This window comes from Crocodylus siamensis, chromosome 5 (genome assembly GCF_052110815.1).
Source record: "Crocodylus siamensis isolate JL-2025a chromosome 5, ASM5211081v1, whole genome shotgun sequence".
Classification (NCBI taxonomy): domain Eukaryota; kingdom Metazoa; phylum Chordata; order Crocodylia; family Crocodylidae; genus Crocodylus; species Crocodylus siamensis.
In genome coordinates, this window is record NC_143399.1 from 165293847 (window position 1) to 165321666 (window position 27820).

At 41.6% G+C, this 27820-nt stretch overlaps 1 protein-coding gene across 9 annotated transcripts in view; it reads right to left on the bottom strand.

Annotated features, from left to right (window-relative positions):
- Positions 1 to 4240: 4240 nt before the first annotated feature.
- Positions 4241 to 27820, bottom strand: part of UMAD1 (UBAP1-MVB12-associated (UMA) domain containing 1) — a 133088-nt gene continuing 109508 nt past the window's right edge. For 7 of the 9 annotated variants that reach the window (XM_090046953.1, XM_090046951.1, XM_090046957.1 and 4 more), the window contains one exon: positions 4241 to 5885. In XM_090046953.1, coding sequence (XP_089903079.1) covers positions 5628 to 5885 — 258 coding nt within the window. In that variant the 3' untranslated portion in view covers positions 4241 to 5627. The remainder of the gene's footprint in view (positions 5886 to 27820) is intronic. The other 2 variants (XM_090046958.1, XM_090046959.1) reach the window with 2 other exon arrangements.

Consider the following 27820-nt stretch of genomic DNA (forward strand, 5'->3'; position numbering starts at 1 on the left):
TCTGTCCACCTTGCACGTGTGTCCAGGTCAGTCTGTCTTCCAGTGTGACTGCTTTCCCCCATATTTGAGTGTCGTCTGCAAATGTTTCCAGCCTGCATCAGACGCCCGAATCCAGATCATTAATAAAGATGTTGAAGAGTACTGGCCCAAGTACTGAGCACTGAGGGTTGCCACCAGTCACCTTACGCCACTTTGATTCACTCCCATCAACTAGTACTCTTTGGGTCTGATCCCGGAGCCAGTTCCCCAGCCATCAGACCGTATGATGGTTGAGGCCACAGCTCCCCAGCTTAAACATGAGGAGATCATGGGAGACTAAGTCAAAGGCTTTCCTGATATCCAGATGTATGACATCAGTTTTGTCTCCCTGGTCCAGGCAATCCATCACCTGGTCATAGAAGGAGACAAGGTTGGTCAGGCAAATCCTATCAGTAACAAAGCCATGTTGGCTAGCGTTCAGAAGGTTACTTTCCGTTAGCCTTTTCACGATGGATCCCTTGATTTTCTCCAAGATCTTTCCAGGGATGGACATCAGACTGATTGGCCTGTAATCACCTGGATCCTCCTTCCTTCCTTTCTTGACGATTGGGACCACACTGACTCTTTTCCAGTCTTCCGGAACCTCACCCGAGCGCCACGATTTTTCAAATATCTTTTATTTTAAAAAATTCTTTAAACTGCCCTCTGATCTTATCCAGCACCACCTTATCTGATCTCCCATCATCTTCATTGGTATTATTTCAATCAACTGCTCCAGATTAGCATCGAATTCCTTCCTCTTCTCAGAGATGCTAATTAAATGAAGGGCATGCTAGGTTTATACCAAAAGGGAAGGAATCAAAGTTTGTTTGGATCCATTTGGATGCACTTGCACACCCTTTCTTCTTTCCCAGCTATTCTCTTTTTAGGGATTCCTGAGGATAGACCTGTTTGCAAAAGAATGCAACAGGAAGGGCTGCTCTTCTGTTCCAGGGCCTGCCTCAGTTTAGGTTCCATCTCTTATATCATATGGGAAGTCTAGTGCATACCTTTCTCTTATATTCTTGATTCTGATGGTCATCAGGAAGGTGCGGCAAGACCTGGCTTAAACTATCCTGATGGCCCCTGCCTGGTGCAGATAACTATGGTTTCAGGACTTCCTTGCCTACATCACACCATATCCCCCCTCCCATTGTTTCCATAACTGTTGTTTCAGAACAATGGCAGAGCACTTTACTTGGACCTGCACGCATATTACCTAAGCACTTAGATGCTGGATGGTTCTTCCAACTAGAGTAGGACTCCTGTACCTTGTCAGGGATGTTCTGACGCATAACAGAAAGGTCTCCATAAGGTATGATTACCATAGTTTCTTGCCTATAGCACACCTTGTTTTTTGAAAGGCAGCATGAAGGGAAAAAAAAGAAAGGTCTTACCTTGTAGTACACGTATGTAATTGACTAGCCTCAAGTGAGGGAGCCACGCCTGCTCCCAAGCCTGTTGCCAGCCCTGGATGCCAGATGAGGCCCATGGACAAACCCCACACAAGACTGAACCCTCGTACCAGGTCTAACCCACATGCCATGTCAGGAGCCATGCACTGGGTCCAGACATGGACTGACCCCATGCACCAGTTCAATTTGGCTTGCTGGGTCTGGGGCTGACCCCATATGCTGGATCTGAGGCTGTGTGCTGGGTCTGGTCACTGACTGATCTGGCATGCAGGGCCATGTCATCTGGCCAGGAGGATCCCCACAGGTCCAAAAATTTGTCACTGGGGGAGTGAGGCAGTGTTAACTGCCATAGTGCCCGCAAATATAGAGATTTATTTTCATCCCCCATTTTTGCTGAAGGTTGTTTCTTAATTCCATCTCAACCAACCAATCTCCCTGCTAGTCTTTTTCCAAAGCCACATGCTTCCTTGTAAATTTGTTGCAACAGGATTTTTGCTAACAGAAAACTCTGTAGTTTCTCACGAAGGGAAGGATGTCTTCCCCATGCTTAGAGTTCTGGTTCTTCTTCCTACTAAGTAGATGAAGAACAGAATATCCAAATAAGAATTGTCAATGAACATCAGGAAAGAAGTTATTTTTCTGATATAAATCCTATGCTAATTTTCAAAGAGCCCGGTCTTCTTCCATGAAAACCTGGTAAAACTCTCTATACATTGGTTTACTGTTAGGAAACTATAAAATTACATTGTTGAATATGGTTTTTGCATTCATCCTTTTATTGTCCCTATTTTATTGAGCATCAAAGCCAGCACCTGTATCTACACCAGGGTATGTTTGGCATCTGCAGCACTGAGCTGTCAGACTTCGGAGCATACTTAGCAAGAAAGAGCAGCAACTAGATCTGTAGCCGTCTTCTTGGCTGACCTATTGTGCACCCTATTGTCTGGTTCCATTTCTGAATTTGCTTGTCACTAAGGAGCTGTCTATAGGGACTGGTTCACAATGAACCTGCTGTTGAGCTGTTCTGGATACAATTATTCTTTGATTTACCTTGCACATGTGGAATTAACTATTTTTTGTGTATGTTAAACATGGGCCTCTACAAAGACCCATCTTCCCAACTTTTTCAAAAGAAATAAAAGGTGCCTTGATATTTTTAGAAAATTTATGTTAGAAAATATCATAAGGAAGCCAGGACTCACCAACATATCTCTTGTAAAATGTGACTTAATTACAAATAACACTCAATATCCAAAACAAAAGCCTGCCTAAGCTGCCTATTAAAAAGAAGGCCTATTAGCATACTCACTAATGTCCATGTCAGCCTCTTGTTTACTTCACTGGCACACATTCAAACCCTAAACATGTGTCATTAACTCTTGAACTGACAACCCAACTTGTCTTACCTTGAAAAATGTTTAGTATTGTAAATGACAAATACTTCACAACTATCAGAAATTGACCTATATACACAATAAGTATATAGCAAGTTGTTTTGAATTGTTCCAGGATTCTTATTTTTAGACTGAATATACAAAACAGAAGCAACTATGGTGTGTTTTAATACTTGGTATTCAATAGTAACCAAATCATGCCTATTTAGAAATTATTAAAATCTTTCTTTTTGCACACTGCCTTAAATTATTTCTTTATTTACGGACAACTAATATGCAAGCCACAATACATGGAACAATTTTGTATTTGGTAACTGACACACCAGCAATGGATATACCCCAGGGGTTTATAAGATCTATATAGGATCTTTAAACAAATATAGAAGTATATATCACTATCTTCAGACTGTATGGTATGAATACAGGCAGCATTCTGAAGACCTTAATTTTCTAAAGATGATATAACATCTTCATATTTGCAGTGGGAAAATGCTCTGGGGCTCAGCTCCATGAATCTAATTCCCTAGTAGATTTCTTTAGTATATTTTTCCTGTCCCAATGGGGAAATGCACCTTTACTGTCAGGATAACATTAGGCTTCAGTATGCACTTTTTATGGATGATGTCAAGACAGAGAGAGCTTTTAGCCACCAGGCATTTAAGTGAGAGGGTAACAATGAGGTATATTAATAGTAGCATTGGTATATGCAAATTTAATCCTTCAAGAAAGATGGTTAAGGGTGTGGGTCAAATCTTTGAGCTACTTGCTGCATTTCACAACATAGGTGTATACTTCCCATTGTATTTGTGTGCTCTTTTCTTGTGAACGGACAGTCTATTAGTCTCTGACAGTTAAGTAAAGCAGGATTCTAGTAAGGTATACTTAAAATGTATTGATTCATCTTTTGTAAGCAAAAGAGCAAACGGGGAAAAAAGTGCATTTACAAATCCAGAAATGTGGAAAGAACAATTATTGTCCTTTAGGCCCTTGGCCAGAGTGAGGCCCCAGCTGGAGCTGTGATGGGAAGGTAAGTGGGGCAGTGGGGGAGGGGGAGTGGCAGAGGAGGTGGTGGGCAGAAAAGATGGAGGGGAGCAGAGGCTGCGGTGGGCAGTGCCCATGGCTCCAACCTCAGCTTGCCTCCCCACTCATTCCCTTGGCTTGTACTTGAATCTAAAACAAGGGCCTCTTTCCCATGATGAATGAGGAAAAAAGTCCTAAATTCTTGTCTTAAATTCGAGTAAATATGGTTTTACAAACCAGCTTATCTCAAATGTTACCTATGAGAGACCCCATATCATTAAGAATGCAAGACAGTCCTGATGTTTGTTAACAACATTGAAAATTCTCTTGATCCTCAAGACCGATTCAGAGTTCCCCACGATGACAGAATAGTAAAGGCTATAGTATCTGGTTTCCAAAATTTCAATATTATTAACCACAGTTTTTATTTAAGTGCAGTATAGGAATTTTACATGAAAACAAGCATTTCAAATCATATGTATAAACATAGATACCAACAGTTTAAAAAACTTCAGGAAATGCAAATCTTTTAAAAAAAAATCAAAATAAACCTTTTAACAAACCAATATCTATTTACAATATAACTTCTCTATTATTTATAGTATGTATTGCAAATATCTTAAAACCACACAAGTTTGAAAACCTGAATAAACATTTTTAGATATCTTGTATCTCACATTCCTTATGAAAATACCCACTTACAATTGGCATATTTTTTATCCCTACAGTCAAATCATTTAATCTTGCATGTGAAGAATTATTCACACACATTACAAGTTAAGCAATTCACTAGGCAAAAGCAGTTTAGCAAGATTGTACTTGGAATAAAATATATATATATTCAAGGCTTGAAAGAAAAGTTTAGGTATTTTGCCATTTAATTTAGTTGAAGAAGAAACACTTTAATATTTTCCAGTAGTTAAGCATGGCCATCTATATCTCTGGCCACAAATTAAAAAAAAGAAGGGTGTGACCATTAAAAGTACACATCCTGAGATTTCTTTCTTTATGGGGCAAAGAGGTTAAAATGGAAAAACTGATCTATGCATAAACCAAGAACATATGTGGCAGTGAAAACAGTGCAACTAAAGAGCAGTCAAAGACAGAATGTTTGAGAAAGACAGTGAGAGAGATGCAAAAGTGACAGAATAAAACGGATGGCAATGTCTAATGAAAGAGACCGGCTGACTAGGTTTAGTTTTATACTGCATATGGCAGAGTCTACTCAAGCATGTTAAAGATGGAAGCCAGTAAACATTCTGGAGAAGTTCAAAAAGTTGCTTTTGAGACTGAAGAATTAATTGGCTGCCTGTTCTTAGCAAAACAGCAGTACTTTATTCACAATAAATTTTAATTTCAATTCCTGGAAAACCATGGATAATATAAAAGAAACATGTATAATAGGCTTTGAATTTTTGGTATCAGTAAAATGTTAACTGTAGAAGTTCATGAACTTCACAGGTAGAAATAATGATGTGGTGCACATTTGCAGTCTACCTGTTGAATGTCAAGAACTGATATTATCAACATGATATCTTACTCAGGATTAAACAAAACTCTAATAGATCTGCTTGATTATTTTGAGAACAAATTTAATACGTAAGGTTAAAGTGCAATAAAAGATGACATTAAGGAATACAGAACGGTACAGGATAATTTTTACATTTTATACATGTATTAGGCAAATGGCAAACTACAAATATTTAAGAACTTGGGATATTTGTGTATGCATCTTCAAGTAGACAAGGTGCAAATTCTAAGGGAGACAGAGATTAAGACATTACAAATCACAAAGCACAGAATTCTCAAGGGTAAAATCATACCAAAATCTTGCTAAATTGTCATGGATGTTGCAGGCAGCCAACTGGTCTGGAAGCTCATTACAGGTGTTCTGTACTGCTAGTACATGTGGTGCCAGGGTGAAGGGTATATCATTGAGGAGCTCTGACATGAAAGGACTGCTCTCCAAATTCTGACTTGTCTGATTTCCCACCTCAGCACCGGGTATGGTCAAATGTGATTGGCTTTCGGTATTTATCTAAAGAAAACAAAGGACATATTATTTAGACACTGTAAATTCTGTGATTTAGCCTTTCCACTTGAAGTAATGTAAAAGCAGGTATGATGTTTGGCTGGGACAGATCGAAACTGAAATCCTTAAAGCAGCTGTTATAATTCCTTGAATCAAGCAGAGCCCAGCCAGACAGCCAGGGCTGTAATAATAATGAATTTGGCAAGGTATTTCTGGCTACATAGTCCTACTACACAATAAGAAAGGACTAGAAGGAACCTCCTGCTTCGCTGAAGCCCATCTCCTGCTATTGCAAGCAACCACATCACATATCTCCTTACACAAACTGATCAAGCTACAACTTAAACGGTTCATGTGCTTACTCCTCCTTCCAGAAGACCTTCACTGGTCTGATAGTTAGAAACCTTCTCCTAATTTCTTCAAATATACCAGTATAAACTTCTCATTTAAAATTGAAATTGCTCAGCTATTTGGACATGCTCTACCAAACCACACATGGTGATGTATGCGCTGCCAAATATGTGCTAACAAAAAATACATACTTGCACAACATGACCTTCAGGGATTATTAAGAAAGCACTGATAAAAACAAATCTAGACTGATAAAACCTGTCAAGGAGAAGAAACAAATATAAATTTCATTACGATCCAGAAGACTGGGCACTGGAGCCAAAGATTAGATTCCTATTCCCAACTCTGACACTAGCCTGCCACATGACCTTGATAGGTCACTTAATCTCTGCCCATATTTTCTCATATTTAAAACAATGATAACAATACTTACCCTTCCTTTATAAAGCACTCTGAAATCTCTATATAAAGAATGCTCTACAGGAGCTAAGCATTATATGTCTATGTATATCTTCAGAATGTTGTACAAACATAAGTTAATCCTCACACCATCCCTGGCAAGTAAATGATTGTTTTAAGTACTTCATTTTTACAGAAGGACAAACTTACAAGGATACATTAAATGACTTGTTCAAATCCAGTGAGTGAACTATGGCAGAGCCGAGATGAGAACACAGGAATTTCAGATTCTAGACCTTGAGCTTTCTCCTTAAACTAATCTTGTATACAAGCAAGTGGACATATGGAAGAACCCAAAGACTACCTGCTTGTTACTATAGGAGGACAAGAATGAAAATAACATTCAAGTTTCAAACAGTTATGCAGGTTTTTAGTTGCACAGCTCCCAAAGACTTCAAAAGGAGCAATGCAGTTAAGGTTCTGAGCAATGGTGGATGATCATACTGACAGAGTACATCTGTAGTTGTTGTAGAGAAGCTAAACGAATGGACAACCTAGGATGGGGACTGTTTTGCATTTGAGGCGGCCGAGCATTTTAGCAAGAGAAAGGAGACAGCACATGCCCCTTCTGGGCAAGGCCAGAGGTGATTTCAGAGCAATCTGCAGGAAATAGCTGCCATTTGCTCCAATATCCACCACTGCATACAGTAATGATGGGTAAGAATCTAAGAATTGCTGTACTGAGTTAGACCAAGGATCTACCTAGCTTGGTATCCTAACAAGGGCCAGTATAGATGCTTTAGAAAACTATTAGAAACGGGGCATCTGCTGTGATACCTTTCCACTCACAAAGCAGGAAACTACATTTCTACCATGTTTAGTCAAATCTAAGTCAACCATGAATTTAAGACAACGCCCCAGTAATTAGACTGCGTATATGTCAAGCCACGGGTTCAGCACCAGCAGAGCTGCAGCAGCTGCCTGCTCCCCACCCTCTAAGACAAGGAGCTCCCCCGTTCCCCTCCAGTGCTGACTGGGGGGGAACTTTGTCTTAGGTTTGAGTAAATGTGGTAATTATTGTGTTTAACGGCTCCTGAAGGATAAGCAAACACAAACTCCTCCATAAGCAAACACCAACTGTTTTGGTGAAACAGTTAACATCAACATTTAAAACCTGTTATGTTTTAGATTTAACAACTTAGTAAGATGAATAAAGAATTTCACCCATCTCTGAGGCACTGTTTCAGAGTTGGGAAGGAAGCTCAGCATTAGCTGCATTTGGTTCATATTCAGAACTTTTTCTTATATGTAATAAAGGCAATACATTTAAAACCAGGATCTAATGCACAAAATTCACAGCCACGGAATCCAAAGATTTCATAGATTTCTAGGGTCAGAAGGGACCTGGTCGATCATCTGGTCTGACCTCCTGCTCCAGACAGGAAAGAGCGCTGGGACCTGCAAATGTGATCCTTTATGATTTTTTCTAGGGTCTTGCTAAAAATAGAGGTGAGGCTAACTGGGGTTAAGTAACCTCAGCCAGATGCCTGTCTAATCTCTTCTTGAACACCTCCAAGGTAGGGGAAAGCACCACCTCCCTTGGGAGCCCATTCCAGATTTTGGCAACCCTCACCGTAAAGAATTTCTTTCTTATGTCCCATCTAAACCTATTCTCCTTCAGTTTGTGGTCATTATTTCTGGTAACCCCCAGGGGCACCCAGGTAAACAGAGTGTCCCCTATTCCCTGCTGACCCCCTATGATGAGTTTGTAGACAGCCACAAGATCGCCTCTCAAGCTCCTCTTGTGGAAGCTGAAGAGATTCAGGTCCCTCAGTCTGTCTTCATAGGGTCTCACCTGCAGGCCCTCAGCCATGCGAGTGGCCCTCCTCTGGACCCTCTCGAGGTTATCCACATCCCTCGTGAAGTGTGGCACCCAAAACTGGATGCAGTACTCCACCTGTGGCCTGACGAATGCTGCATAGAGGGAAATTATCACTTCCCTAGTGTAGGAGTGAGTCTGCTATCCATCCCCTCTTCCTCGGCACTCCCCTGCCTCAACTAATAAGATGGGAAAAATGAAAGGATGTTATTCCCTGAGGAGTGGGTTAAGATAAGACAGACCACCCAGTTAGTTGTTTCCAACAGTGGAAGTATTTATTTTACTAGATACATCCACATCATATTTTTGATTTTACCTCATATCTGTTAGGCAGATGAATAAACTTACTAGCCAGAATAGATTAAGAAAAAGACAGACTTCATTAACCACAGATCACACTCAGCTACTTAGACTACATCCCCATCCAGCAACTGCATTCAATTCAAGCAGCTACCTCTGAATCCTGCTTGCAGTCTTTTTCAGGCGAACTTCTCATTGGTAGGTATAAAGCCCCCACACTTATGCATGCTGAAAGAAAGAGAACATGCTCATTTTGCCTCTGGTTTTTATGTCATTCCAGAGCTATCCAGCAATAGAAAGGCTGGTTCTCTGCTACTTGAACCCAGCCTTGTGTATACCTCAACATGGATGCATCTCTGCTCTTAACGCTTTACTATATTTTCTAGCTACCACAACAGAGACACTTCATTATTCTTCAGTCTACTCTGCATTCTGTCTGCTTTCCATTCTTATGAAAGAATGACTGCTGGATGCAAGAAACCGACAGGTTTCTAGTTGGTTTCATAGCTTTCCCCGTGACTTCCAGACAACGGAAATAAAAACAACTGGTAAGAGAATTGGTTGTTTTCATTATGTTACTTCTTTGTAAAGTACTGAGCAACAGCAAATGGAGCAGAAATGCACATCTGCAAACTCAGGAAGACATTCTTGTATTGGTTTAAGCTCACTTCAAATTTTGATGATTATCTTCACAGCTGTAAAGACAGTAACTGTCTTTCAAAAGGGGGGCTTAGAATCTGCAGCATTTGATAATACTCGAGAAGGAAGTCTCCTGTTGCCATCAACAAATAGGTAAGTAGTCAAGCTCTGCATGGTGAAAGAATTCACACTCAAATAGAACTGTCCTTCCTATGAAGACATGCTCTTTCACTGAGGATTTGACCATCAGAAGGAAGCACACAATTTAATGCTAATTATTACATTTTATTTTTTATAACAGTGTTAGAATACTAGAGATCAGTCCCTTATTTTTTAACATCTATAAATAAAAAGGTAACTTGCCCCTTTAATTGTCTCAGCACAAGCCTGTCACTCCCTCCCTCCAGATAACCACTCTGTTTAAGCTCCTGCCGAGATGCTGGTATCTGCCTGTATTAGGCAGCGTATGCTACGAAGAAAAGATCTGAGTCAGAACACAGTAAATGGAGGTTAGGAAAAGGGATATTATTAGAGTTTGGTTATCAGAGCCTTCAGAGAACAATTTTTTTCTTACTTTCCAAGGGAAAAAATGACACCTCATTTGTTGTGCCATTCCCCCCAGTCTAGGGGATAATCTAAAATCCCTACACCCCTATGGTTATACTCTTTGGATGACTATACTATTAAGAACACCTTTTTTCATCTTAATTCCCCCACAAAATGAATGTTTTTCCAGTTGCGATGCAAATCAGAATGTCATATGGCAAAACCAGTTTCAAACAAACAAACAGAATGAAGGCAGAGAGCACACGGTGCAGAAACACCACTACAAAATCCCTTTTCTCCTTGTTAATACACTGAGTGCTTGTAAAAGGTGCCAAATTGGTGACAGATTGGAAGTGGTAGTGGAAGATTCACATAAAAGCCTAAAAACCTTGCCAATCCATCGATGGATTAGAGGAAGAAATAAACCAGCAACATTTACTACTTAATCCTACTTTGCCATATCCATAATCCGAACATTTTGACTTAATACATCAACTTTTTAAGGTCTTTCAATATTCCACAGATATGGCATATCAGTATAATACTAAACAGTAACATAAGTATAGTTCTGAATAGCTGGGAGCAAAGCATCATGATAAGGACAGGATCAGAAAGAAAAGTATTGGGACAGAATATCAGCTATTAAAATAATTTAATTCCTGGCTCCAGCAGGAAGACAGCCTATAGTTACAGATGGGTGAACTGAAACTCCTATAAGGATTTTTCAGGGTAAAGTGTGAAACCCCTTCAGGTTCACTATAAAGACCAATAACATCTACTGTGGAGTACCTGTCATTAAAATTGCCTCAATGATTAATTATGAAACAAGAAAGTGCCTAAAATGATCAACTCCTTTTATTATAACAAAAATGGACAGCAGCTAATAAATTAAAATTGTATAAAGAAAATATTGAGAAATACAGTTTATATGTTAGATTGTTTCTCTGTGGGAACCGGAAACTGGAGATGCACGCACGGTCCTTGAGAACTCCTAGTATTCTTAACGGGAAACAGGAAAAAGAGCTGCTCCTGGATGTCTCCTCTGGTTTCAGTTCTTACTTCTCTACAAACAAAGACTGAACAGCTGTAGTCAGTCCCTGACAGAAAGCTGCTCCCTCTTCACAGAGCCTTCTGGCAGAACTGAACTCTGTGGCTCCAACTGCCACTGTACTTATCCACAGCTTGGATAACAAAACCAGCAGTTACAGCTTATTATTATCTTAAGGATGGATCTCAGGAAACCAGCTCACAACATTCAATGTACTGATTATAAATAGCACCTACAATATCACCATACACAATAACTTTTATTACACTAATTTCTATTACCAAACTAGAAACAACGAAGTGAACAGTTAAGCTTCCTGCTGCGGTCACTCCCTGGTAGAAGGCCGTTTCCCCCTACACAAAGGCTTCTAGTAGAAATAAGGCATCATGGACTCTCTTGTACTTTATACAAGCTGGTTGCTAGGGTTGCATTTCCTCCCCTGGGCATGGTGGTACACCCATACCCAGGAGAGGTACAAACATGGCTGCCAGCTCTCCCCATTTCCCCTTGAGCATGTTTAAGGAGGTCTCACTGACCTTCCTATGACAAATGCAGTATCTGTCCATGACTCCACTGGGTATGCTCAGGTTGTCTTTTAAGAAATTCCCTCTAACAGTACAAGATGGAGGGAGTTTATGCTCACAGAGCGACACAGTTGTCTGTTGAATATGACTAAGAGAGCCGGTAACCAGGAAGCAAACAGGACCCAAGGGCAGAAGTTGCACATAAACTGGTTTAAGTGATCTGAAACTGGCTTAAACCCATAACAGAACAGCAGTTCAGTGCACATAAACCGCTCTTAAATGACCTGGTATAATAAACCTGGTAAATAAACCTGGTAGGATGTAGTATCAGATTTAACTGATTTAGGTCAAACTGGTTTATGGAACTTCTGTTCCAGGTCTCTTCCTGATTCAAGTTAACTCACAGTCCCCCAGCATCCCAGAATACTTTGCAGCCACGGGCTGTGCTGTCTGCTCCAATGGCTCCTCCCCCAGATATCATAAAGCTAAGGCACTAAAGCCTCTGCTCCCTGTCAGCACCTGTCATCCCAGCAAGATGGGGGCAAGGGAATGAATCCTCAGACCGTCCTAGTCCCCCCACAATCTGTTCAGGGCAAGGTGAAGGAAAACCCCAACAGTGGGGTCTTTTTGCCCATGCAGCAGCCAGGTGAGTGGGATTGGTATCAACTCAGCTCCACCCTCTCCATAGTCTAGGAGAGAGGAAGAGGAGCACCAGTCTGGCCCCAGTCCCCCAGCTAGGGTCAGCCAAGAGCAGGGGGAAAGCCCCCACTGGGGGCTTTTTGTAACCCCACAAGCCAGGTGGAGATCAGCTCCACCCCTTCCAGGGTGGGACTGAGCTGATTCCAGCCTGGCTCGCTAGGCTGCGGGATTATGAAACCCCCCCAGTGGGGACGTTCACTGCCCTGTACTGGGCAGATCACAGCTTGGGGGGGGGCAGTGCACTTCCTTCCCCACCCCCCACTTCTCACAGATGGAGGTGGGGGTAGGGCTGAGCCTATGCCAGCCTGGTGAGCCTGGCTGGAGGGGAGTAAAAAGCTCCCAGTAAAGGCTTCCCCTCCCTCCACAGTGGGCAGATCCTGGCTGGTGGGGTCTGATGCTAGGCCAGGCCATTGAATTCCCCCCATATCCTAACACCCCTTTTGAAGGTGGGGGGTTCTGGAGGGAGTGTGGCCGAGCTGATCCCAGCCCAGCGAGCTAGGCTTCAGGGAAACTTTTTGCCCCTGTTGTGGGCTCCCCTCCTCTTTGCATTGGGTAGACCCCAGCTGGCTGGGACAGTGCCTGGCTGGCTCAGTGCATTCATCCCCCCCAGCCCACCCACATCTCACAGGTGCGGCCTGAGAAAAGGGCAGGACTGAGTTGATCTCAGCCTGGTGAGTTGGGCTGTGGGAAAGTGAAAAACTTTCCCCAATGCTGGGGTCTTTTCCCAAGGCTGGGCAAACCCTTGTAGGAGGGGGTGCCAGGCCAGGTGTGTACATTTCCCTACCCCCTTTCACAGGTGTGGGGCTGAGGAGGGGGCAGGGAATTAGAGCCCCTCTACCCAGGTTGCAGGGGGTGAAAAGCCACCTCGTAGGGGCTTTTCCTGTGCCAGGCAGACCCCAGCTGGGGGGCCAGGGCTGGGTGGTAGGGTCTGCCCCTTGACCCCCTTCTAAGAGACAGCTGGGGAGAGACTTTCTGCTGGATCTCTCCTCCCTATGGCTCACAGTGGTGGAGGGGGAGGCATGTGTTCAGCCACCCATCAGGCCTGGGTTGCCATTGGATTAGAAAAACCTTTGAAGATTAAACCGACTCCACCTTGGACTTTTTGAATCTGTGTATTTAGCCAAGATGTCTGATTTGGTTCCCACCCATCGAGGGCAATTTTTTTTGTAATGTTCACATTCACTTGTTTGTATTAACATATGTATTGGTTAATAACTATGGAAAGAACTATTCCCCTAATGCTATCATGGGGTCCGATTCTCCACTATACCCATAAAAATCTCAGGGGTGATAGATAAGAGCAGGGGAGTGGACAGGGACCTGGTCACAACTCCCTAATCTAAACAACTCTGTCAAATCTCATCATCAATTAAAGTTGCAAGTGAAACTTTAAGGCAGTAGTTCTCAACTTTATTAGACTTAAGGCTCACCATCAGAAAAATGCCAGTTCTAAATTTTCACTACTTTTTTTTTACTACATTAAAATAATAGAGCAATTCTTCTGCTGCAAAGACCTCCGAAAGACTACAACAGGTCAGAATTCTTTTAACACTATGTATTCCTATTTAAAATCTCTGGCCAAAATCTGTGTCCTGATATGCACAGTTATGAGGTATGTGGCACCGGAGACATGTCTGTGGTGCCACATACTGCACAGTCAGCTGTTTGCCACACTTTGAAGTAGCAGCACAGGAGGTTTTTTTTGATCCCAGGAGATCCTGGGGTTAAAAAAAAGGCACAAAAAAAAGCAGTTGTGCATATTACTCAAAACCAGAGCAAAACACACTCCAGCTGCTGGCCAGGCTGAGTGACAGGATCATTGCTGCTGCAGTCTTAGGAAGCCCCCAGGATCCCAGGTAAGGCTGCCAGGGCCAGCCCAGTGCTGGCCCCAGCCTCCCTTACCCAACCCAGGGTAATCTGCTGCATGCCAACCTGGGGTAACCTGCATGGCACAGGCATTCCCTGGAGACAAGCAGCAGAAGCACAAGGTGTGCCACTGCTTCTTGTCCCTGGGGAAACAAACGGTGTGGACGCGGACTCTGGGTTTATCTTGTGAATCATATCTGCATAACTAACAGAGCTAATACTGTGTGGCACACCCCAAACAGTGTTGAGAAACAAATCTCAAATCACCCTTGTTGAGAATCATTGGTTTAAAGTGTGCTGCAGTTCAAGAAGAATCATGTAATCTGGCTTTTTTCTCTCTCTTAACATGCCTTCTCTTATGCCAAGCAGAGCAGTTTCAGCATAGGTGGTGATGATAACAGGCAACGCAGTCACCACTTTAAACCAAATGGAGTTTTTCTTCACACAGGGGAATTCACTCAAGGATTCCTTCAACAGGTGTAAATTTGCTTTATGTTGTGTACACACCGTAACATGAAATACAGGGAACTGAAAATATGGCTCTATGTCTGCAGTTCTTAACTCCTTGACTATTGTTGAACACATTCAGATATTCAGTACAAAACACAACTTCCTTATTTACCATCATCATTTGTTTTGAAGGCACGGTTCATCATGCAGCAGATACTATATGCGCAAGGAAGGAAGGACATGAGAGTGGGGAGGGAAGAGTCCCTGCCCTGAAGAGGTCACAGTTTAAGAAATGTTCTTCTGTGCTGTGTGTTGTATTTGGTGCATATAATCATGGTCCTCTGCAGAGAAGCTGTGTCAGAATGCATTTAAAAGGAAGATTAGATAAGGTAGTCAAAAGAGGACAATTATCTAGCTAGGTACATTTTTATGCCCCAAAACCTTGAGGGTGTCCTCTAATTAACTAAACACATTCTTCTCTCATACTCTGGAGAACAACATCAGTGACAAGACCTAGGATAATGTCTCTCAACACTAGGATTTTATGCCAAGTCTAGCAGTATAACAGAGAACTGAACACCCTTGCAGAGCACCTTATCGGTGTGTTAAAATTACTAAGCTGGTTATAACGTGCATATTATTACAAAGCTACATTGCACAATCAAAGGCAAGGTTATAAAATGGCTTAGGTTTTCATGCATGCATTCTTCAAGCACATTATTTACAGCAGCAGGTCTGGAAAATCTGATATCCTATATTAGTCATACTGGATTCTACTTAAATTTCTAATTTATTTATCCAGCTTACACAATGTTTTGAAGTACAATGCATCAAAGTGTATTCTCTGGACATTTCCTAAACAAAACTGCCAAATGTCATGGCACATTGCCCAACTAAGACGAATATTAATTCAACACACTTAGAATATCACCAAACCATTTACATTTTACTGAACAGCAGGGGATCCACAGCTAGTTAAATCCAAGAAAAGAAACAGGTACATCAAATTAAGCCATATGTTTCTTTTCCACCAGGATATTTGTTTCAACATCTTATCCACAAAATAGGTGTCATTTGTTTGGAAACCAAATGAACAGGAAAGAATAGATATGCGGTATGCACAATAGTTAGCAATCAGATAGTTACTGCACTCTGACAGAAAGAATAAGTGTTTTCCATTTGTTCACTTGGAATAAGGAAATATAAAATCTTTAACTTGATTTTTTGCACCTTAATGAAATAATCTCATCATGCTTTTATGCAACAGATGAGGTAAGTTCCATTACAGTTAAAGCCTGAAGACTATATTGTATGTAGCAGACACAAATACTATATACTTTTGAGAGTCTTCAGTAGCTATCCTTCTCTTGTAACCAGCAACTGCTAATTGAAACTGGAGAAATTTTAATTTTTACACTACTCACTTTGATAATTCTCATTTGCCTTTTATTGCAAATGTCTGTGTGTACAGATGCAATGCACATGTGCTGCAGATAATTTCAAACAGAACAGTCCATCATTTACTGTGTACTAGCACAGGCTGGCCGATCTGTTTTTCTTCCAGGCTGGCTGATCTCATTCGGCAAGCTTTAACCTAGGTTTGCTGGGGGGATGGGGATGCAGAGGAACAGGAGGATGCTTTGCTGTCAAGCCAGGGGGCACGTTCAGGTAGTACCCAGGTAAGTGACAGGGGCCAGGGCAGGCTTAGGAACAAGCGGGCGGCATGTGCACCTACAGAAGGCCTCAAATGCCTTTACACAAATGCTCAAAGCATGGGGAATAAGCAGGAGGAACTCACCCTCCTGCTAGCTATCAAAAACCCGAACCTAGTGGGGCTCACAGAGACCTGGTGGGATTCTACCCTCGACTAGGCAGTGAACATAGAGGGCTACAGGCTATACTGGCGAGACAGAGCAGAGAAAAAACTGGGCATGTACCGCTTTACGTCAAAGAGCAATATACATCCTCAATGATCAGGATAGGGTCAGAGGAGGGGCAAACTGAGGCGCTCTGAGTAAGAATGCAAGGGGGTTGTGGGGAAAAGGACTTGAAAGTGGGCATCTACTACACTCCGCCTCACCAGGGGGGACCAGCTGGACCGGGAATTCTCAGGTTGGCTCATGGAGGCTGTAAAGTCAAGGGATGCAGTCATGGGTGACCTAAACTACCCAGACATCTGCTGGGAGAAGCAGTCAGCCAAGTCTGACCGCTCACGTAGGTTCCTAGCCGGGATACAGGACCTCCACCTAACCCAGGAGGTGCATAGTCCCACCAAAGGAAATGCCTTGCTGGACTTCGTTCTTGCCACAGGCGATGATCTGGTGAGGGGTCTGTGGGTGCTCAACCACCCGGGGAACATTGATCATTGCTTCCTGGAATTTACTATCCAGCACAGGGTGGTGAAAGCAAGCAGTAAGGCAAAAGTCCTTGACTTCAGGAGGGCCGACTTCAATGAACTAAGAAGATTAGTAGGAGAGGCACTGGGGTCTTGAAGCATCAATGAACTGGGAGTCCAAGACGGGTGGTTCAGTTTCAGTTTCATTGTGAAAGGAAAGAATCAAACCTCAAAAATATGGTAAAGTGCTTGCAAAAGAAGACTAATGGGGAGAAAATATTTTAACTTAAAGGACAGATCAATACAGTTCTCTTAAAACAAACAAGGAGGTATAATAAGTGCAGTGCTAATACAGGAACATAGAGCTGAAGGCATATTAAACCTTCCAAGGTTCCTCAAGGTCAAAGGGAGCTCAAAGGGAGTCAGTCCCAATGCGCATCAAGGGGAGCAGGAGTGCTAAAAAAATCCCCATGGCTCAGAAAAGGCATGCAGGAATGCCTGAGGGAAAAAAAGGAAGTGTACAAACAGTACACAAGGGGCTGTCACCAAGGCGGATTACATCTCTGTTGCTCATGATTGCAGGGAGGGTGTTAGGAAGGTCAAGGCAGAGATGGAGCTAGGGCTAGTGACCAGGATTAGGGATAACAAAAAGTTATTTTTCAAATATGTAGGGAGTACAAAGAAGGCACCGGGTAATGTGGGGCCCCTACAAGACAGGTTTGGCAATCTGGTGATTGCAGCAAAGGAAAAAGCTGACCTCTTTAACAAATTCTTTGCTTCCATATTCCTGAACAGGGATCGGGACATTTCCCCCACTACGATAATGGATGGACCCAGGGGAGGAACCACCATGCCTAGGGTCAGGGATGACCTAGTTAGGGAACTTTTGGAGGGGCTGGATGCATTTAAATCAGTAGGTCCAGATGCTGTTCACCTGACGGTGCTGAAGGAATTGGTTGGGGTCATAGTGGGGCCCCTGGCACAGCTGTATAAGTGCTCATGGGGCTCTGGTCAAGTAACAGAGGATTGGAAAAGGGCCAATGTAGTCCCCATTTACAAGAAGTGGAGAAAAGAGGACCCCAGCAATTATAGGCCAGTCAGTCTAACCTTGGTCCTTGGGAAGACCTTTGAGAAAATTATCAAGAGCATGTCTGCGAGGGGCCAGCAGGGGAGGTAATTCTCAGGGGCAACCAACATGGGTTCACTGGAGGCAGGTCCTGCCTGACTAACCTGGTTTCTTTTTATGATCAGTTCACAAAGTCCCTGGACAAGGGCATAGAAGTGGATGTTGTCTTCCTGGACTTCAAGAAGGCCTTTGACACCGTTTCTCACCACATTCTCTTAAAAAAAACTACGTGACTGTGGCATTGATGCCTACACAGTCAGATGGGTGGCAAATTGGCTAGATGGTCACACCCAGAGAGTGGTGGTGGACGGCTCATTTTCAACCTGGAGGGATGTGGGCAGTGGAGTCCCCCAGGGCTCAGTCCTGGGGTTTGTACTGTTCAAAATCTTTACCAGCGATCTGATGTGGGTGTGGAAAGCACACTGTCCAAATTCGCTGATGACACCAAGATGTGGGGCAAGGAGGCACACTGGAGGGGAGGGACAAAATCCAGCTAAGATCTAGACAGGTTACAGAGGTGGGTGGATGAGAATAGGATGGAGTTCAATGCAGACAAGCGCAAGGTGCTACATCTAGGGAGAAGGAACCAGCAACACACCTATAGGCTGGGGAACACCTCTCTTGTCAAAACAGTGACAGAAAGGGATCTGTTGACTCCAGGATGAACATGAGCCGCCAATGCAAGGAAGTGGTCACTAAGGCTAACTGCACCTTGTTGTGAATCTATAGATGCATCACGAGCAGGTCCAGGGAGGTGATTCTGCCCATCTATATGGCATTGGTCAGGGTGCAGTTGGAGTACTGCGTCCAGTTCTAGGCACCGCACTCCAAAAGGGAGGTGGCTAGCATTGAGAGGGTCCAGAGGAGGGCCACTCGCATGGTCAAGGGGCAGCAGATCAGGCCCTACGAAGAGAGGCTAAGGGGCCTGAATCTAGTCAGTCTCCACAAGCGAAGGCTGAGAGGGGATCTGGTGGTCGTTTACAAACTCACTGGGGAGACCAGCAGGAATTGTGGGAGGCTCTGTTCCCCTGGGCACCACCAGGTATTATTAGGAATAACAGCCACAAATTGTTAAAGAGAAGGTTCAGGCTGGACATCAGGAGACATTACTTTACAGTTAGGGCTGCCAGGCTCTGGAATGGACTCCTGAAGGAGGTGGTACTCTCTCTTACCTTGGGGGTCTTCAAGAGGAGGCTGGATAGATATTTCCCTGGGGGGTTATGACCCCAGCACTCATTCCTGATGGGCAGTTTAGGTCCCTTCCAACCCTAAGTACTATGAATCTATAGGATGAAAATCCATGAATGCATTTGCTTTTGTAACACACGGTCATTTCACCAATAAAACTGAGTCACAAAAAAGAAGCATTACTCGTTTTCAAGGGCTTCAAAACTGCAACAGAATCACACTTCTGCATCTAAATCCACAAATGTCTAATGGGTATAATAGAATTTGTCCCCCTGTGCTTCCATTTTGTTTATTTTAAGTGAGTATTGTGTGAAGAGGGAATGGGGTAGGACAGAAGTTCAGCCTTGGACAACGGGAAATTCCAAGGATGAGTATGGGGGATTCAAATATAGTAGGTCGCTAGAAGGTCAAAAGTGTAAAAGAAACACCCTTTTACTTACCTGGTGGGTGTGTCTTGTGGATATGTTCAGGGTTAAAGCAATAACCAGAATTGGGGACGAGAAGAAATTTTCCTTTAGGCCAGATTGACAAGCACTCCTGGGTTTTTATTTTTGCTTTGCTCTGTAGCAGAAAACATGGTCTATCTCCTAGGTAATACATGTCCAGATGATCCTAACAAAATTCTTTTTGTTGCTGGGCCCCAAGATGTTGGCAGTTCCTTTATCTCTGTTGCTGTTTTCTACAGACACATTATAGTGCTTTAAGGCTCAGTGGGATTTTGCATACTAAGGATATTAAGTCTCTTATGGAATATAGGCAGTGCTTTGTTGTGACTGCTGCATGTGAGAAGAGCTGGAGGGGATATTCTTGAATGTCTATTACATGGCTGTTGGCAAATGCAGAAAGGCTGGATCCTGGTAGTGCCTTTCAGCTCTATGTTCCTGTATTAGCACTGCACTTATTATAATAAGGTGAAATATTGAACAAGAGTCCCTAACAAAAAGATGGGGCATTTTATGTAATGTATGATCATCTTTCTGCAGCAGGAACATTTTTCATTAAAAGATGACACAGCATTCAGGAATAGGTAACAGCAGGGGTCAGTGATCTATGGCCATGGAACCATTTTATCTGGCAAGCAGAGACAGGACAGTGGCTTTTGTGGTGTTTCAACAGCAAGGAGCTTTTCCCATGCGGTGGCTGGGCAACAGGGATAAGCTATAGCAGCAGCACTGCAGGTGGGATCAGTGACTGCAGCTGCCATGGTGCAGGCCAGATTGGAATTGGTCCACCCTCAGAGCTAAGCTCCATTAAAGTGACCATCTACTCCAAAATACTGCCAACCCCTAGTTAACAGTATGTCCAGTCTTCCAAACTGGTTAGCAGATAAGCGACTACAACAAGACAATTTACAAAGCCAGAGACCTACCATGTTCCCTCAGCGATACATTCTCAAATGGTACTGCAGGAAGATAATAATGAACCTACCAATACCTATCTGTTCATCTTCTGCATTTATATAAGACCAGTCTTAGTACTGCTGTAGCATCCAGATATGGAAACAGGAATCCAAGGACAAAAATACAATGCTATAAATGGAATGGAGAAAATCTAGAAAACATACCATTAGATGTTCTCTTTCCCCGTTTTACTGAAACTATTCTCACCAAGGTCTCCAAGAAAATGTTCCTGGCCAGATCTCAGAAAGCTTTTACTCTATTCTCACCCTCCCTGACTTCTTTGCTATTTTAGACATGGTCGCTGATATTTCCTTCTCATTATTTAGTTTTTGAGACTGTCTTCCTGGTTTTCCTAGCTAGTGTTTCAGTCTGTTTATATCTGTTAAGGGAATTCAGTAAGTCCTTTAAAAAAAATCAAAAGTTTGCATAACCATAGGTAATAAACTAGCTGACCTTTAGATAAGAATGAAATGATGACAGGTACTCCAAAAAGAAAAATACATCTACAAAACTCATTGATTTTTATAATTTCTTATTTAAAAAGCAGAATAAAAAGATCAAGAAACTACTGAAGGGCAAGGAATAAAAGTGAACATTAGCATGACACTGGCTAAACTTCATATTATATCTTTTTTCTGTAATGGTCTACCACAGGAGGGGATTATAAGAGCAGAAAACTACTAGACCAAGGAAGGTATTGATGTCCTTGGAAATATTCAGATACTAAACTAAATTCAGTTCAATCATGAGAAATGTTGTTCTTTTGGGACTTGCAAAAAAAATACTGTCAGCACCATACTTAAGAACATATTGTAGGGACACAAAAATGCAATTATTTTAGGAGTGTGGAACCAGGCCGAAGGAGACTATCTGACTGTAGTTTTGTAACAGATTCTGGTCATTTCCCCTCAAAGTGCAGTGGCTGGAAGTGGCCAAAAAATAGAATGGTGTATATTAGTGTTTGGCACCAGGAAGACTTCCACACTGCAATTCAGGGTATGACCATTTTATTAGAAAGGTTTTTATAAGTGATGCTCACTGCAGCTGCAAATGGGCTGTTGCATCTCTGTTGGACTCGCTTTCCAAAGTTTTCCTGATTTGTCTGTGGTAGTCTGCCACATTAAATGGTCCATCATATCTGTAAGGCAGGGGTCTGCAATGTTTTTATGGTGAAGATTACTTTTTGTAAGTAAAGGGCACTGCAGGATCTACCACCCCTCATCTTCTCCCCGCCCCCAGCCTCCACCCTGCCCCCCATCCCTCCAGACAATCTGCCTGGGCTCCGACCCCACTCACCCAGACCGGACTGGGTAGCACGGGGCATGGCTCAGCCCAGACATGGTCATCCTGCCACACCTGATCGTGGAGCCTCTGACAGACTGAGATCAACTGTCAGAGGCTCCACAATTGACTGGTTGGTAACCACTGCTGTAAGGATTTGAAATTGGTATATTTTACAATATATTTGTGGCATTCATGGACCTTGCTATATTAAACCTAAGTTGACAAAATGAACCAACCAAAAATTTTTGTTTAAGAGAACTGTATTGATCTGTCCTTTAAGTTAAAATATTTTCTCCCCGTTAGTCTTCTTTTGCAAGCACTTTACCATATATTTGCAGTTTGATTCTTTCCTTTCACACTAAAACTGAAGCCAGGCTAAGGTTTCTGACATCTTGGACAATTCATTTTAGGATTCTGGCATATTAAATAAAGAAGCACTGTGTGTGTGTTCTCATATATATGATGATTAACATGCCCTTCAAATGGTACTATGATAGCTTGCAAGGAAGGGTATGTGTGCCTTTGTTATATTATCACTTTTAATAAGCAGAAATCTAATGTCAATAGTTTATCATACACTCTATCACTGTGTACATAAAATGTGCACTTTTGCATTATCTTATTTCTGAAAAACAAAAAAAATGCTAATTCACACTATCTCTGATAAAAAGATAATGTGTTTTCTGAACTTTTTTTTTAACCTTTTTTCTTCTGCCCTCTCTCAATCACTTGTAACAGGAGAAAACTATTGAGATGCTATGTGAGCTCTTCATGTTTCTGACTGTTCTACTGTCTACACGCGTCAATTGAGTACTTATAGGATGGCAGATTAAAAATATCTCTAGGCATGTTTTGTTAATTTTATCTTTTTAAAATGCAATTCTGTCCCCCAAAATGTAAGCATAAAATGTCATCATGGAACTGCATGTGTATTGCATTTCTCTAACATATTGATTTCATAGATTTCATAGACATTAGGGCTGGAAGGGACCTCGGGAGATCATCGAGTCCAGCCCCCTGCCCAAAGGGCAGGAAGTCAGCTGGGGTCATAGGATCCCAGCAAGATAAGCATCCAATTTACTCTTGAAGGTGTTCAATATTGGTTCATTTAAAAAATAAAAATATTTTCCCATGCAAGCTCTATCTGAGAATTAACTTGGGTTCTTTCCTGTTGTGCATGACCAACAGTAATAAAGATTCAGCAGGTCTTAGAAACCATTTGTTAGCTCACCATGATCTTGTGTGTGTGTCCTGATGCTATGCTCAGGGTCTCTGACTGAGAGAGCATGACCATGGTGCCAGGGCATGCATAAAAAATTGCACTAGGCCAGTTAACTCCACACATTTGTGAGCTCAGACGTGCACAGGGCAGGCAAGCCATTACTTGACTCTGTGCTTGGGCTTGCTGAGGCAGCAGTTTAGATATATCCCCACTACATAACGACTTACGCATGGCAGAAATATCCTTGAGTAGCTATGTTTCCCTCATTTTAGAAAGAAGGATTTTCCATAACTGATAAACCCAACCTTCTCTCCAAACAGTGATGAACATTTACCTGTCACCAGGCACTGCCGTGTTTCCCCTTCCAGTTCTTTACTTCACTTAGCAGAAGATAAATAAAAAGTTACCTTTCACTTCCTACTGGGTGCTTAGAGAACTAGCACTGAATTCAATAAGTATATTTACTGATTAAGGCAACCAAAAAACTCTCTAACCGTTTATGTAATACATCAAAGATGTAAGATAATGCACTGAGCACACTGTTTCTATATTGGAGAATCCATTAACAAAGCAAAACAAACTACATATCCAAGTGAAATCAAAATCTAATATGGAATCACTTATGAGAGTTATCCCGATTCATCCTTCTCTCTGGCAGCTGGGTGATGTCCCTTGTTTATTTTTGCCTTGATCTTTGGCCTATCAGTAAATAAATTACTGCTTTTAAAGCTGGAAAAAAAGGAAAAGCAAAGAGAGTGGTGATGGAAGGAAAGCTTATGTGGTAAAGAAAAGGAAAAAGGCATTAATTTTTCTGGAGGAAGAAAATCTCCAAACTAGAATAGGTTTGTGATGTAGGAATTGTGATGTAGCGATCACATAGCAACACATGTTACTATATCATAGCATTTTTCTGCAGCCTAATGAGTGAGCTGGTTTGAAAATCTACATTTCCACATAAATATAATTTCCTTTATCAATAATTGTAGGATAGTTTCCATGTTTCTCACTACTAATCCTTGCCACAAATCAAGAGGGCTACAACAATAGCACAAATACCAATTTAAAAGGTCTAGTGAACCCACAGTACATATTGCAAAATTTAAACAGTAACTTTACCTTAACACTGCTACTGCATGGTTCTGCCTGTGTGTTATATCTTCACAGTTTTGAATTTAGAGTAAACGCACAACCTACGCAAGGATCTGTGTTGTCATGCCAATGACTAGCATGTCACCTTCCACGGATTGATGCCTACAATTATACTGCTTAAGTGCTGAAGGTCATAAGTTTGTTTCTCTCCCACTTATGGATAACATTTTTTTTAATAACTAGATACTGACAGTGTCAAAGAGATTTAAAAAAGCTTAGTTTCATAGTTGGTAGGGTCGGAAGGGACCTGAGCAGATCATCAAGACTGACCCCCTGCCATGGGCAGGAAAGGATGCTGGGGTCAAACGACCCCAGCAAGGTGTTTCATCAAGCCTCCTCTTAAAGACCCCCAGAGTAAGAGTGAGCACCACTTCTCTTGGAAGTTGGTTCCATATCCTAGCTGCCCTGACTGTGAAGTAGCGCCTCCTGATGTCTAGCTTGAATCTATTCTCTGTCAACTTATGGCCATTATTCCTTGTTACTCCCAGTAGTGCTCGGGAGGGAACAGGGACTCTTCCATTGCCTGCTGGTCTCCCTTGAAAGGACTGATTTATATGAACATGTGCTTTATCATTTTGTTTACCTTGTTCTTTGTCAGAAGAAGCATCCAATGTGATTGCTATCCTATGATTAAATGGTACAGAATATACTATTCCCATTTTTTGTTTCTATAGGCCACATGGAAAACAATATGCCTTCTTGTATTACAGGATGCATTTTAAATGACCTTTTATTCCTCTCTAATACAAGTGGACAAGAGCTATTAATGAAGAGATATAAACCTGGGAATAAAACTGAAGTAACTGTGTTTGTCTTTTTACAGTAAACTAAGTGTTAGTTTGGTCACAGACAGAATGCATCTTTCACTTTTTAAATGGGACCTGAAAAATCTTGGGATGCATCAGACAGAAGCCTATTCTGAACTTTTCCTGTGGTATTATTTTGTTATGCTGTCTGCAATCATTCTGAGTTTTACATAAATGCTTACTACTTTGTCTTTATATTTATTAGCTTTTTAAGAATCAAAAAATATTTACAGTCAACTAACATTCATTAGTTCCTCCAAGTTACTCTACCATGCTCTTAATAGTAAAGGTTTCCCAATGTTTTAATTCACTTTGTAAAGAAAAACATCTGACAGGTTATGCTTGTTTTAGGAAATACTAATTCTAGTTCCGTATGCAATGGGGCAACAGGCCAGACTGTTCTCCCATTTAAACCTACTGTTTTGCAGTTGCAGGTATGTCACATATCAATGAAGTTACCATCTGGATTGGGGGAGGGGGTATATTTTACTGGTAAGGTTACTTACTAAAGGCATTTTCTTGGACTTGTGCTAATTTGACATTTATAAAGCAAGAGAAATATACATATGTAACTTCAATCACACAATGGTGCTTTCATAGCTATGATTCAGTAATGAAGGACAATTCAACTATATTATAAATGAATATGTAGCCTGATGAAAGCTGATAACAGATTTGTGCTGCAACTTTGGTACTGCCTGAAGGCATCAGGTATTTGAATCTATTTTGCTACTATGTTTTCATTTCATGCTGTAAATACAGAAGTTCAGTAGATAATTGAACTTTTCACCACTACCATTTCAAGCAGCTTTCAACACAGTACTTATTTCCAGGTGTGACTGTATTTTTTTGGACACTGAGAATGTAAACGTAGTTTCTGACTAGCAAATAGTGCTATTGGGACCAGGACAGGAACAGTTGTGCACTTTTTCTCGGGGGGGTGGGGGGGGGAGGGGGGAAGGGGGGGAGAGGAAGTTGGCTTTTTTAAAAGAATATATTGCAGTCTTAGAACTGAACATTCTATTGAATGTTACAATAAATTTTATCAATGGCATCCAAATTATCTATGAAGTCATTTAGGCTTTATCTATTTACAACACTCACTGTTTACCTAATCCCATTGCTTTTACAAACAGCCTGTTTCAAGGGGCAAGAACTAAAGACAGCAAAATGTATTCATTTGGAATAACTGGCACTTCACCAACCCATTCCATTTATGCCATTAATAATCTTTTCCTCCTTTTCCAATCTTTGAGACTCCAGAACCTGCAACATAGTATTAAGCTGTGGCATAGAAAACAGAAAGCTTCCTCAGAAATAGAGGATCCACTTTATGACCAACTATGGGCAAGGAGAGTTAAAGACCGACACATCTGGCTTTCTCTCTCATTATCCCATTGGGAATGTAAAGTCTTATGTTTGGACAGAACAGAAAAAAACGCAGATTATTTGAGAAAAGGACTATAAAAGGAAAGCCAATTAAAAACACAGGTAATAAGGAAAATCTTTTAGCCAAAATGATTTGAGTAAGGGGGAAACAACCTAATAAATCCTGTATCACCTACACCATGTGGAAAGGCTACCTCTACTACAATTTAAATTGGAAGTTATAGTTTGAAGAAAATAAATAAATCTCCTTGAATTACCTAATTGAGATAGCAAGTTATGGACTAATGAACAACAGCCATGAAGTCTGTCCCTGGAATAAGAAAAGCAGGTATCGTTTATTACTGACAGTCACAAATATAACAAATATAAAAATTATCAAGGAGTCTGTCTAGAAAAAGTAAAAGTTAGAAGAAATAGGGAAAATTATCTTAGATTTCTAAAAAGTGCTAATATTGCACACTGATTTATAGATCTCACAGATTCCTCTGAAACAAGGAAAGGTTTTTGTCAGGAAACATTCAATAGTGCTCTTCAGTTCATGAATTTAGGATGAAAATAAGTCTTCATGGAGGTATCTAAATACTTTCAAAAAGGATAAAAAAGGAGGAAAAGCAGCTTAACTATCTTAGGTCAGGTGTAAGCTCTAGACTTCTGCTGACACAGGGACATCAATAAGAGGTGGGAGGGGTGCTGAGGTGAGATCCTTGAATGACATAAGTGTATCAGGAAAAAACAACAGGGGACACACTTACACTGGCAAAACTGTGCTTCTACTGGTCTAGAAGAGCGTGTCCAAAGCACAACTCTGCCAGTACAGCTTCTTCCATACACATGTACTTAGCCAGAAATAACATACTAGTTGCCCTATACCAATAAAGCAGTTCTAGTGTAGACACCACCTTACAGCTATATTAGATTTGCTCTCTCTAAAAGATCAGTTACTTTACTAGAAGACATTTCTTATTATAATAAATATGTTATTTAAAAACCTAAATATATTGCAGAAAAAGGATCTATTTAACATTTCCAGTGAGTCTAACAGGTTCTCTGAGGAGAATATGTGAATGAACATTACTTTCCAAATACTGTACGCTGAAATTGCATTTAACAAATTTAAAACCAAAACAGAGGGATAAAGAAGTCATGACATGATCTGGTTACAGCAGAAAATGCACTGCATTTTAGACCCATGGCATCCTTCAATAACTTTTCTGAATTTAGTGCCGCACTATTTCAAAAACTAATTTATTTCTTGCAGTGCTTACCTTCTTGCACCCTGCAGCACTCTTAAATTATTTCACAGGGAAGCAGGGCACCCTTGAAGGCATGACAGGGAGTGCT